This window comes from Balaenoptera borealis (genome assembly GCF_965194805.1).
Source record: "Balaenoptera borealis genome assembly, chromosome: 2".
Taxonomy (NCBI): Eukaryota; Metazoa; Chordata; class Mammalia; order Artiodactyla; family Balaenopteridae; genus Balaenoptera; species Balaenoptera borealis.
The window spans coordinates 10071660-10086036 of NC_138867.1; the positions used below are offsets into that span (position 1 = coordinate 10071660).

Sequence of the window (14377 nt, forward strand, 5' to 3'; positions counted from 1 at the left end):
TGTGCATTGCCACAGAAGAATCAGCGCCTGCATCTGACTCGACTGTGTGAGCTGGAACCTTAGAGCTTGCCCTGGACTCAAGCGGCTCTTTCCCTTCTTGAAATTTCCTATCTTGGCGTGGCTGCAGAACCTCAGGGGAGTCATGTAATGCTCCAGTGTCTCAGCTGTGAAATCCCCACGGAAAGCCTGTGCAGACGCGTTAGTGATGTGACCGCGTGTTAGAAACGCAGAGCCCTGCACCTGCAGACACAGACGAAACATGCATGTTGTGATTAGGGCAGGGGCTGATTGCATGCAGCTGCGAGTCCCCCACATCACCTGATCTTGAGATTTCTTTTTCTTCTTCTTCTTGCCCCAGCACCCGGAGCTCTCTGCATCTTTGCCATTGGCCTCACCGCAGAGCAACCCGTCCAGCTCATCTGTGCCCAGGTGCTGTCCCTGAGACGTTTCTGCTGCCAGCCGGTACGAAAGGTTCCTTAAAATGCACACACAGTTTTCAACGGTCTGGAGAATCCAAAAAAAAAAAAAAAAAAAAAAAAGGAGGAGGAGTGAATAAAAACTAACCAGCACTCCTCTATCCAGAAAAGCAATCCATCTTCACACACACATTTTTCTTTTGATGCATGTAGCCGCTGCCCCTAAAGGCTCCCTTGACAGCCACAGTGGAAAGAATTTAGAGAAGCTTGGAAAAGTCTTAAGACCATTTCTCCCCCCAAAGATACTACTTATCAACAAGAGGTCCTTTTATGAGCAGCTGTCATTGATTGAAATTCACTTGTGAGTGAGGAAGAACCCACAACCACGAGAGGTCCCAGATGGCGTCCACTTACGGACAACGGCCGCGTGAGGACTAGGGCTCAGAACCACCAAGAGCACAGATAACTGGATTTCTGTCAGCTCAGCTCTGGGAGGGCGACACTAACATTTACTATCTACCAGGGCACTTTCTGGGAGTGAAACAGGGCAAGAGGTGCAAACCAGGGTCGTCCCAGGCAAGCCAGGTTCTGTGGTCACTTGGGGGCATCAATGTTTCCATGCTGATTTTCTTCGAGACGGCTGGTGCTCCCATTTTCCTGGCAGGGGTGTTAAACAGTGGTTAAGGACACACATAGAGCTGGATACCTGTAGAACCCTAGGTCTCTGACCACTGGCTGTGTGACTCGGACAGTGCACCCAATATCTCTGTGACCATATCCTCCTCTGTAAGACGGCCATAATAGTGGCCACGTTTTAGGCTGCTGTGTGGAATAGGGGAATTAGAGTATTTACATGTGATAGGCAGAATAAAGCTCTCTGCCCCAAAGATGTCGACATCTTAGTCTCTGAAAGCTGTGAATATGTTAGGTTATGTGGTGGAGGGAATTAAGGTTGCTAATCAGTTGGGGAGATTACCCTGGATTATCCGGGGGGTGGGGCATGGAATCCTGAGGGCCCTATAAGCAAAAGAGGGAGGCAGAAGAGTTAGAGTGAAACCACGTGAGAAAAACGTGACCTGCTATTGCTGGCTTTAGAGATGCAGGACGGGGCCATGAGACAAGGAGTGTGGGCGGCCTCGAGAAGCTGTAAAGACAAGGAAACAGATGTCCCTTGAGCCTCCAGAAGGAATGCAGCCCTGTCGACACGATTTTAGCCCAAAAACACCCATTTTGGACTCCTGATCTCTAATATGGTAAGATAATAAGTTTGTGTTTTTAAGCTGGCATGTTTGTGGCTATTTGTTATAGCAGCAACAGGAAACTAACCCGGTACGTAGGTACTGAGAAGAGTTCCTGGCACACAGCAAGTGCTATACAAGGATTTATATCATTAACAATGGTGGAGATGGTACTGCTGGGAGGTCCAGAGCTTGTGACCTAGATCTAATGGGTCCATGATGTAGTCCTGGCTCTGCCATTTAATGAGCTGTGTGATCTTGGCCAAAGTGTGAAATCTCTCTGTGCTTCTATTTCCTCCCAAAGTCCCCACTGTCAAATTGGAGATTAGGTCTCAACATACGAATTTTGGGGGAACCAAACATTCAGACCAGTGCATCAACCTTTTGACCTTTGTCTTGGATTTGAGGAACCGAGGGAAGAGGAAAAAAAATACCACATTTTTACAAAGGACAAAATAATGATGGAAAAAAAATTGAACTAAGTTTTATTTTATTTTTTAAGTTTAAGTTTACATTTTTTTATTGAAGTATAGTTGATTTACAATGTCATGTCAGTTTCAGGCGTACAAAATCTGAAAAAGAAGAGGTAAGTTGTCTTTTTAGAAGCATGCCAACTTGGCTATCATTTTTCAGGCACCAACTGTGTGAAAGCCACCATTCAAGGCAGGGAAGATCGGTCCATTTTACAGATGAGGTCTGGAGCTTTCAGTAACTTATACCAGATTGCACCACTTTTTCTAGTCCTAGGTTGGGACTGGAATCTGGCAAAAGGCACTGTATATGTGTGACATGACTACTGGGGGCAGGAAAACCAGTTTTCAGGGTATATTTCTGGACCTTTGCCATTCCAAACCTTTCTTGTCAGCTTCTCAAGGTTTCATGGGCTGCTAATCCCACAAGCTTTGAGTCAAACTTGATTTTCTATTTCAAGCATCCTCTCAGCATCGAAAAAGGAACCGGCATGAAAGCAGGTAAACACAGGACAATGCATGAAAGGGAGAATAGTCTCTCCCTGAAAAGAAAACGTTATGGCAAAAGTCAGAACGATTTTTAAATCAGCTCAAACTGATTTTTCTTACATCAAAGACTTGGGAGAGCAAACTTCTTTCTCATCCTGCTGTTCATCTTCCCTGGGGGCACATCCACGCCTCTGTTTAACAAATGACTACTGCGGAGTAAATCCGCCGTTTTGAGAAATGTTTTATAATCTACCTGTGGCTGAGGGATGATTTTGAGAGAAGCTGGATGGCGGGGAGAGAAAGGAGAGAGAGAATGGGGAGGGGGAGGGGGGAAGGGAGACGGAGGAAGTGGTAGAGAGGGAAGGATGGGGGTGACCCCAGGGATTGAACTTATCTCTCCTTAAGCTTGGTTTGGGAGGGTTACCAAGTCAAGAGCTTTTCTCTGCAGGGGCAGGAAAAAAAGAAAATAAAAGAAGACAGCCACCGCCCTCCTTGGGGACACCAGCAGAAGGTGGGTGGCAGCTGGTGGTTTTGGTTTCCATATCCATTGCTGTCAGCAGAGATTTCAGTGGTTCCTCTTGGTCACCAGGGTCATTTTGACTCCTTATTTTCTATTAGAAAGGGCTAATTTGGAAGGTGTCTGTAGAACGCTCCACCATATGTTACCCTTTCAACAAACTGTTCCAGTTACAGGAGCTGAGCTGAGAGCGTGCGTGGAATCCAGGCTCTTTCACTCATTAACTTCGCTGGCCTCAAAGACAGCGTGCACACATTTTTCCCTCCTCTAACTTGTCACTGAGAAAGCTCAGAAGTGGCCCAGCAGAGGGCTGAGTGGAAAGTGATGGGACAATAATAATACGTTAAAACTCAGTGGCACATTCTGGCCAGCAAAGCACTGCTGAGTAGTTTATCACATTTGATCCTTTCAACAGCTATAAGGACCCTCCTTGTCTCCAAGCTGAGGTCACCCGGGTCCTGTCCTTGGTCATCAGGAGGAAGAGATGGCACATTTTCCAGCACGCTCCTGGGGCCAAGCTTAGTGTTCTTGCGGCTTAATCAGGAATATCTGAGTCTTCTGTTTCTTCTTCTTTTAATTTTTATTTTCTATTGGAGTATAGTTGATTAACAATGTTGTCTCAGTTTCAGGTGTACAGCAAAGCGATTCAGTTATACATATACATGTATCTATTCTTTCTCCAATTCTTTTCCCATTTACTTTATTACAGAATATTGAGCAGAGTTCCTTGTGCTGTACAGTAGGTCCTTGCTGATTATCTATTTTAAATATAGTGGTGTGTACATCAATCCCAAACTCCCAATTTATCCCCTCTCCCTCCCACCTTTCCCCTTTGGTGACCATAAGTTTGTTTTCTAAGTCTGTGAGTCTGTTTCTGTTTTGTAAATAAGTTCATTTGTGTCATATTTTTTAGAGTCTGCATATAAGCGGTATCAGATATTTGTCTTTGTCTAACTTCACTTAGTATGATCATCTCTAGGTCTATCCATGTTGCTGCAAATGGCATTATTTCAAGGAATATCTGAGTTTTCCGACTCCAGCCCTAAATGGTCCTCAGTTTTTCAGTTTCCTCTTTGGGAGGAAATGTGGACATTAACAAGGAGAATCTCCAAGGTCTCCCGAGAGTTTGAGGAGTCTGGTCCTCTGACACATCAGAAGAAACATGTGCGTGCCTCAGAGCACTCTGATTTTGGACCGTGCTCCTGAAGGCTGCCTTACCCACCCAGTGGTGGGCACTGGGCCAAGACCAGAGGCTGTTGACTCTTATTTTATTCTCAACTGCAAGGCCCAGACAGTATTAAAGCTTGCTTGGTATCCATAAGGCTTAGCATCCCCTGCCTTAGTCTTTACCACTTTGAATATTAAGATCATTAGCATTGAAGCTTCTGTGAATTATGAATTACCTTCAGTAGCTCTTTTCAAAATTCCTCTATTGTGTTAATGGGTATTTGTAAATACTCAAGACATCTTGACTGGTTGCTTCTTTAGGGACTTAATTTTCCTGTCAATGATATTAAAAGGTCTAAAATGGCTGTTAAGGGCATTTACAAGAGAGGTTGATTAAATCTTTTCTATCATATTTCACTTTTGAAATTGATGTCGTACACGGTAAATGAATGGATGCAAATGTAACTGAGTGGCAGTGATAAGATGACAGACAGTGTCATGACTGGAGTCAGCTGGTACTCAAAGGGTCAGAGTCCCAGAAAATATCATGGGTCCTAAACTTTAGGGAGTAGGGCTCAGGCATCAGTAATTTTCTAGCTTTTCTAGTAATTTAGTTTTCTAGTTTTTTAGTAATTTTCTAAATTTTTCAGTCACTCTAATGTGTAGTCAAGGTTGAGAAGTGCCATGCCAAATCATCCCCATGCCAATGAGTAACTAAATGGATAAAATTACTCTTATTTGTTCTTTATCTGACCTGACAACTAAGTTACATTATATTGTATTCCCTACTAGTGTCCATTTTAAAGCTGTATCTACTAAGGCCGTTCTCAATCCAAGATGCACATCGAATCACCTGATGAACTTTCAGAGGAATAGAAATCGGAGACGAGAGTTGGACACTCAGATTCACTCAGGGGGCTGTGATGGGGTCTAGGCACATGCATTTATTAAATGTTCCAAAGGCAATTCCGATGAAGAGCTGGTATTGAAAACCATGGGATTGAGGCTCTGGTTCAGAACCAGGGCCAATTTTTGGCTCCCCGCGGTATATCTAGCAATATCTGGAGATATTTTTGTTTGTCACAACTGGGCTGCAGGAAGGATGGTACTGGCATCTAGTGGGTGGAGACCAAGGATGTTACTCAACCTCCTACAGTGCACAGGGCAGCCCACAGCAAAGAACTGGACCCAAATGTCAACACAGTGGCTCTGGAGAAGGTCTTATTAAGGTATCACATTCATCACATGTTATTACTTGAAAGCATCAGTAAAGTCTGTGTTGATACCAGGATATTATGAAATTACAAATTTCTTATTGAAAACGAACCAAAACTAATCAAAAGACAAGTGAAGACAAAACAAAATAGCTCAAACACTGGTGAAGCCCGCCCAATTCTATTTTGGTTTGCGAACTAAAGCACTAAATGGACATCGATGATCAATGTCTTGACAGGCTCGTTTATGCAGCATTTTGACAGCATTTATTTACACTTCATCAGGCATTCCTTACATGGCATTGGACAAAATTAAGTTGTTCAAAAGCTATCTTGTAAGAATATAGGATTATTCGACTCTCAGGTAGTTTTAGTATTTCTTTTTCTTTTGCCAATGGATTTTAGAAAATAAAGCTAGAAGATCGTGGGCAACCTGGTATATGAGAGTCTATACACTCATCTGGAACACCTGTAGTTACAATAACTTAATCTAAATTTTTATTCACTACTAATCAAGAATTAAGTGTCTAGTTCTAGGCTAGGATTAAAAGTCGATATAGATCTCAGAGCGAAAGTATTAAACATCGCATTAACTCTCCATCCTTGTTAGCCACTGTTTGGTCCCCTGGGCAACCTTCTTCTCTAAGATGCTTCACCTATGCAAATTCAACAAACCTTGCTATCGATCTCGCTGCTCCCCAGCGCAGACTGAATCACGTAGAGCAGGGCATCCGTGAGCCCATCACATTCCCGCATCCTCCTGCGGGCCTCCTCTCCGGCTGAACTAACATTCCTGCAAAGCAAAAGGATGTGTCAGCGCCCTTCACGGTGGTCACCTCCTCTCATAGTTTTAATCAAAACACTTTCCTTGCCTTTTCAGGTTTACCAAGAATATAATTTAATCAGGGGGGATGGCCTCCACAAAAGCATCCTAGAATTAGGTGAGTCACAGATATCTGCAAGGAAACTCTCTAAATGGAGAATGCAGAATTCCAAACACGTGATCCGTGAGAGTCCTGTGACCGCTAAGAAGGGAGACTTTGGCCAAGTCTTCAAGGTCTGCTTCGACCTGCATTGACCAGGGAATCAGAAGCTCTTTGATTCAAAGCATTCTTCTTCTTTGAGAAGTTTGAAATACTTTTCAAACACAAAGCTTTCAACTTACTGAAGTATTTTAGAGATCTAATTTCACCTGCCTCAAAAAGATACCTACCTTGGCCCTCCCAGAGGTAAACTTCTAGAAATTTATTCTAAGAACACAGAGATTTCTGTGAAAATTTAGTCATCGGGATGCCTATGGCACCTTTTATGGGTAGGAGTTGCCCAAACTCCTTCCTACAATGGCACAGGCTGAGCTAAAGCCAACAGAAGGGGCCCCTTGTAATGAAATGCACAGCTGGGAGACAGAGAGAGCTTCCAGAAGGTACAAAAGATATGAGACAATTTAGTCAAAGGTGAATCTTTTGGGTGCTTTTAGTTATTCCACCACCTGAGAGGGTGTTCTGGTCTTCCTCTCCAACCGTGATTAAGGATTCAGTTCCAGCAGAGAACTTTTGCAGTAACTGAATGAGAGACAGCACAGGCTATTAGAGGGATGCTGGAGGAGATGAGTTAATGGAAGGTACAAAGGGGCTGAAAAAATTTAGAAACTGTGGGGAAGGGTGATGGAAAGAGAGAATGATCTAGGTAGGGCAATGGTTCTCAAGCTATGGCTATTATCAGAATCACCTGGAGGGCGTGTTCATGGAGATAGCTGGGCCTCACCTTGAGATCACTGGTGGAGTCCGGTAATTTGCATACTTGGTAATGCTCACACTGAAGACCTAAACTAAAGTAGCTCTAACTCTACTTCTAGGGGGAGGGTTTGGTTGGGGAGGGTAGTGTTCTTCAGTGCCTGCTGGGGCCAGCCATGGGGCAGATTCCAAGAACCTGTGGCCTTACAGCACACAGGAGTAGCTGAACTGAATGAATCTTCAAACCCATGCTGTAATTGACACAAGTCTTCTCATTTCATTTTTCCAACATCTTTCCCTGTTATACTTCATTCTGTTTTACAGATAAGAGAACTGAGGCTCAGAGAGGTTGTCCAAGGCTACACAGGTAGTAAGTGGAGAAGCTAGAACAAACCCAGGTCTGTGAAGGACGGGAAAGTAAAGGCTTCAGGCTTGGTGTACAATATGGACTATGCCTTTTAGGAATTAAATCAAAATAAAATAGGCTCAATGCTAAAATGCTACTGAACATAAATGTTTTCTTTAATATCTAAAAAGTTCTGCAGACATGTTTAAAGACGATCTATCAGTGTTTTAGTGTAACACTGGGAAAGGTTATTCAATTCACATTAGTATTTTTGGCATTTGCTGATCTTAAAATATAAACACAACTCCTCAGTTCCTTAGATAACATAACTGAGCAAATACTGGCAGCATTTTTATGGAAAGTGTTATAGATTCTGCCTTGGGGTGGCCAACCCTCGTTCTGACAGCATCTCTAGGAGGGAGGAAAGAAATCTTTCTGCAAAAGAAAAAGTGGTGAGAGGCACACTGGTATAATTATTAGAAGGATGGTCTTTGTAAAAGAGCATTTTTAGACCATTCCTCCTTGAAATGATTTTCACCAGGTTGAGCTCTGACACTGTTAGCGTACTAGGTTTGTCAAAAATTCCAATCATAGCATTCAAAAAAAAAAAAAAAATCCAATCAGACCTCTTTGGTCTGAAGAACACTGGGGGCAACGTAGGATTGTCACTCTTAAATCCTGCCTCTTTGTGCTTTGATGAGGTCATGTTTCCAAAGACAGAAGAATGGAATTTGGACTTGAAAGAACTGTAGGGGTAGCTCATGTGCACCGTAGTCTCGAATATCCTCTAGCCTTTCCCCTTATCCACGAATGCTCAGTCTTTCCTTTGAGTGGCTTCACGATGGGGGCAGGCTGCCTCCTGATTCACAAATAAATATCCTCATGATCAGCCCTAGTTTCACTGGTAGTCAATGAATGGGCAGGGGCAACCGATGGGAAAGGTCAGGAATTAACAACTTTGTCAACATTACATGTTTTCAATATTAATTTGAGCATTTTCTTATTCTGGTTTGTTCTAGTCTAGTCTCCTCCACAATTAAACAAATTTATTAACTGCCTACTATATTAAAATATGCAAGATACTACATATTAAAATGTGTAAGATACTGAGAAATGAGAAAGACTAATATTATAAGTTAAGGTCCCAGCAGGGAAGAGGAAGTAATTAGGACGCACACATAAACACCACCCCTCGCAATGATACAGAGGGGAGAGTGCAGTTACCACAGTGTCTGCAGGTAGGATGAGGCTCCACATATATTTTTAAGTGAACTGAGGTGTGAACACGTCTCTTTTTCAATGAGTAACAGTGTCCTTCAAGCCTTTGGGGTTGGGTTTCCGCTTTTTAGCAACTATTCCCGAGCAAGTGAAACATATCACAAGATTACCTTTGGTTTTTCACTCTGGAGGAGAGGAGGTTTCCTTTCCTTCCTTACCCCCTGTCCCAACACAAAATTTACTATACTTGTGCATTTCACTGTTTAAAAATAAAAATCCCAATAGCCTTATGTGTTGGTCACTGAACAGTTAGTTGTAATTATGGTCCCAGGTAGGTCTCTGATAAAGAGCCAATGTCCAACCTACAAAGTTCCTCCCTCCTGTTGTACTTAAATCATCTTCTGCCCGTCTTGAGGGAGGTGATTTCCATGTCTGGCTAGAAACTGGTGCAGCAAAATTCTATGCATAAACGTAACACTAAAACAAAGACTTGTAATTATTTCGTAAAAAGCACAATGATGCTATAATATCTACTCCTTAGAAATAATCTCTGTAATCTTGATTGAACTGCCAGTTGCTATGTCATTTGGAAATTTCTGCTTAAAGTAGATTCTATAATCTTTTTATCTAATAGATGAAAAATAAACACAATTTATTTTTATATCTTACAATTAAAAGACATAAAATCTCTTACAGTCTCTCTTATTCAAAGGTAGCTAGCTAAACTGCTCTATTTTCCCTATCTTCAGTGCTGTTTCACATCTCATTTCTCAGAGACTTCATCACTCACTATGCTCATTTTAAAAAAAAAATCAATATCCAGTGCTCATAAGATCCAAAGTGGAATTTACATGAAAGACTTTGGTTTGCATGATGCCACTTCAGATGGTCAGGATACGGAGGATCAAATCACATAGAAAACCAAGGGATGAGATTTTGAGTAATCAATCTATTTGAAATTAATCTCTCCCTTCTCCGTGCTCCCTTTGCTCTTTGAATCTCCATTATTGATCACCATTGATTTTGAATTGGAACTATTTAGGCTGTGACCTTATTGCTGCCTTGGGGCCTTCAGGAGAGTATTTGTATACCCAGCATGCAGCTGAGTGCCCAACACGTCCAAGGTGCTCACTGCCAGTTGGCTATTACATGCGCATTCAGCTCTTCCACGGGATTGGAATTCACAGGTAGTCCATGACTGATTGACCTCTGTGCTCCACGCTTATTGGGGAAGTATCAGATGTCTGTTACACCATCAGTGCAGCCTTCTTACCCTGTGGTTTGTGCTCTACCACTACAACCCCCATCCTGGATTATTCAGGGCTGTCTCAATTTGCAAAGAAAGATAAAGCAGTTGCAAAGTGTATAATTTGGGGGAGGAAACTTGTTCAGTTTCAAGTTTCTTATGCTTGTTAATAATATTGATCATCCACACTGTGTGCGGAGGGAAGTGCACAGTTTCGCCACCTGAAGCCAACCAGGCTTTCCCAGTATCACACCCACCTCACCCTCGGGCTTGTAGGAAGAGTTTTCTGGTTTGAGATTAGTTTGTCTTGCTGTGCTCTCTGTTACCTCCTTTCCTCTCCACCCCACCTGATCCTTGGGCCTTTATAATCTGGCCTCCATAGGGGGTCATCTCATACCTGGCCCACCCCCAGTCCCTGGAGGCCTGGGTTCCAGCCCTGCTAAAACTCCGAACCATCCTTCCCTACAGCCGTACACAACTCTGCGCTGCTGCTCATTGGGCAACTTTGTCTCATTTCCCAATTTATAATCAGCAGAGCCCAGATGTTGGGTCTCTGCAGGATCTGGGCTGGGTTCCTGAGACTATATACAGGTGTCAAGAGTGGGATGGGGCTGCCGGAGGGCTTTAGAGAGCGGAGCAGAGATCGTTTCAAGAAACACAGGTAGTTTGGAGGCAAAGCTGAAATACGAAGCCACACACTGAGTAGGGCCTTGATGCCAACCCATCAGAACAGGCAGGGAGAGAGGCAGAATCCACCGCAGATGACAGCACAGAGCAGACCTGATGTTCCAGCTGGTCCCTCCATGATGTGGAGGAGGGACGGGATGCAGCCTCTTTCTGGTGGTCTGTTCCTTGGTCCCCAGTGCATAGCACTGAATAGGAACTCAGTGAGTGACTGCTGAATGAAATGATGCACAATTGTTTTCAGGTCTGTCCCCTTCTAGACCAGAAGTACTCTGCCTGGGTGATTTTGCCACCGGGAAACATTTACTGATGTCTGGGCACCAAAGGACATTTTGGTTGTCACAAATGCGGAGGGAGGGGGTGTTACTAAGAACCTCCGATCAAAATCAACAGTGCCGTGGTTGTGAGCAGGACACTGCTCCCAAATCTGGGTTCCAGGAATCAAGGGTACTTGTCTCCTTGGGGAAACAGCAGCCATGCCTCGTTCTCTCCTACAAAACACCTTGGGAGAACTTGTCTCTGGGTTCCAAGATCACCGACCAGAAGCCCCCAATCTTTTCCTCTCTGGGAAAGCTGAGTGTGCAGGGCCTGGGAGGAAGGGGTCCTCTGTCCGGCCAGCTGGGTCAACACAGCAAGAGCCACCCAGCCAGATCCTCTCACTCCAGGTGTGACAGTTACGGGGTCCTGGGTGTCACGCGAGCCCTGCCACGTCTGTCCTTCCCCTCTCTCTTCACTCAGAGGAGCTGGGCCACAGAAGCCACTAGGGTTCATCCTTTTGATCTGTAGCTTCTCTGTAGAAAGGGAGCAGCTTGTTTCCTTCTTATCACTCAGTAACCTCAATGAAGACGGATGCTCTTGTGTAGCTGGTATGGGGCTACCTAGGGGTGAAGGCACATAAATGCCTTCTCTCGGTCTCCTCATCTGGAACGAGCCTACAGGGATGGTGTGACCTCACTGCATCACAGGGACACACAGCCAGGTGCTCAGGGCCTGAGCGGGGTCCTAGAGATAAATGTCTACTGCTTCAGCTGCTTCTCGCTCAGAGCCTCCCACCCAGGGGTGAGCGGGACCCCATGTGGACCACTGGGGCACCGTGGGGGATGTGCTGTACCGCAAGCACTCAGGGAGGGTGGGGAGGAACGCAAGGTTTCACAGCCGCGCTGACAACCTCATTTTCTTAACTTTGATCACTGATTTGTAAACAATCTCAAACTAATGTAAACGCATTAAAACAACGGGGGGGGGGGGAATGTATCAGTAAAAGTAAACATCCACACTTTCCTTCTCCTCTGTCCAAGGACATCACTGTGACCATTTGGTGTTTATCATTCAAGATCGTTTTCTACTCATACAAATAAAACGCGTAGGAATGTTTTTGCTTTTTGCCACAGCGATTCCTCAGGCACTGTGCTTGTGTCCTTCAAAAGCAGATCATTGCCTATTTTTTAAAATTATTATCCTATTAATAGACATCCAAGTTATTTTAAACTCTTTAGTGTAGTAAGTAATGTTAAGCTGAAATTTGGAGGAGTTGTGAGTTTTGCCAGGTGGACCCTGCGGAACCATTTTAGGGAGAAAGGGTAGCAGAGATAAATCAGTTCAAACCAACAAAACGACCCACCCTGATTGGCACCTACTGTGCTCCACACCCAGTGCCAAGTCTTGGGATAAAGAGGAAAACGCCTGGCCCTTGACCTTAGGAGCTCACCGTCCAGGAAAGTAAGCAGACATACATTTGATGTGCCTGAATCTGATATCATCAGCATGAAACCAGCAGTATGAAGAATTTGGGAACCAATCCCCCTTGGAAGCGATGTCCAGGCACTTCCAGTGAAATCTACATGTTCCTAGAAAGCGAACACAGGATGACATGGATGGAAGTTTTACGACTCACCTTTATTTAAGGTGTAATTAAAATCTTTGCTTAAGTTATAATTCTGTAAACTTGGACATCAACTGTTTTCTTTAACATTTGTAGCATCAAGTCATGGGTTGGGACTTAAGAAGTAAGAACACAGAGCACACTACATGCGTTCTTAGTAAGAAAGCATTTCGTGCAAATTTAGTGGAAAGTACCTTCAAATTTGAAGGGTACACATGGGCTTAGGGGTACTTTTAGGTGAACAGCCTGTGTAAATATCAACCAAGCACAGCCATGCAGAGGTGGGGTCTCTGGGCCACTCTCGGCATGAACGCAGGATAGGACCTGGCAGGGAGAGGTGGCATTCCGTGGCAAATATCAATTCTGGCACATAGCTGATACATTTTTACTAAGCCTGGCATCCTAAGCCAGCCCCTTGTGTCTACTAAGACCATGGTGGGCTCATGGTTCACCAGCGTAACCTTGTTGATGCTCTTCCCAAACCACATAACCTGTGCTAAGTCCTCCTTGACATCTAGCTGCTGGCAGCCCAGGTGGGGTGCTCTGAGTGCCAGGCAGTGCATCGCCAGACCTTCTCCTCCTGCCTGGTGTAGCTCAGCAGGAACATGCTGGTGAACGTTTATGACATTTGGGCTCCCCCCACCTGCCTGGTGAATTCAAGACATTCCAGAAGCATTTCCAGTGTTGCCTTTTTCTGACATCCTACCCAGAGAGCAGAGCCAAGGATGACAGAGGATAAGTCCCTGGCTTTGAAACCTTGCAATTGGGATTTGCTGGGCTGGGTTTCCAAGTTGCTTTGGACCAGCACTCCATTTTATTTTCCATGTCCCCCTTTCTGGAACTGGAATGTCTATAACTATTATCCTGTGCCTGTCCCAGCACTGTATGTTGGGGGCAGATAACCTGTTTCTTTAGAATCACAGGTTCACAGGTGAAGAGAAATTGTTCCCCAGCAGCTGTACTTCATGGGTTACTCATCTACGCTGGATTTAGATGATTCTGGTTATGGACTTTTGAGCTGAAGAGATTTAGGACTTTGAGTTGACGCTGTAATTGGGATGAGACCTTGGGATGAGATGAAAATACGTGGGGTGGTTGTGGATCTTTGGGGACCAGAGGGTGGACTGTGGTGGACAAATAATGGCCCCCCAAGATGTCTATGTCCTAATCCCTGGAAACTGAATGGATTACCTTATATGGAAAAAGGGACTTTGCAGATGGAATTAAGATTATGGACTTTAAAATAGGGAGACTGTCCTGGATGATCCCTGTGGGCCCAATTTAATCACATGAGCCTTAAAAGCAGAGAACATTCTCTGGCTGGAATCAGAGAGATGCAGCAGAAGGGAAGTCAGAGAGATCCCAGCATGAAGTTTCAACTTCCCGTTGCTGGTTCTGACGTATGGGGGTCACATGCAAAGATGAGAGAGAGGCAGCTGGCTTCCAGCTGACAGCCGGAAAGGAAACAGAGACATCAGTCCTACAGCCACAAGGAACTGGGTTCTGGCCACAACCTGAAGGAGCTTGGAAGCAGATTCTCCCAAGAGCCATTAGAAAGGAACACAACCCTGCCCATACCTTGATTTTAAGTTGGTGAGACTGGAGTCAGACTTCCAATCCACAGAAACTGTAGGATAATAAATTTGTGTTGTTCTAAGTCACTAAGTTCATAGTAATTTGTTACAGCAGCACTAGGAAACAAATACACAGCATTTAGCTTTTACTCAAGGGTAAGTGGAGTTCTTCTCAACACCATC

At 44.3% G+C, this 14377-nt stretch overlaps 1 protein-coding gene across 1 annotated transcript in view; it reads right to left on the reverse strand.

Moving 5' to 3' along the window:
* The window catches only part of CTNND2 (catenin delta 2), a 942908-nt gene that overhangs the window by 135978 nt on the left and 792553 nt on the right, over window positions 1–14377 (reverse strand). The window contains 2 exon segments of the mRNA XM_082382599.1: window positions 319–504; window positions 6187–6304. Of these exon segments, the coding sequence (XP_082238725.1) occupies window positions 319–504; window positions 6187–6304 (304 nt within the window).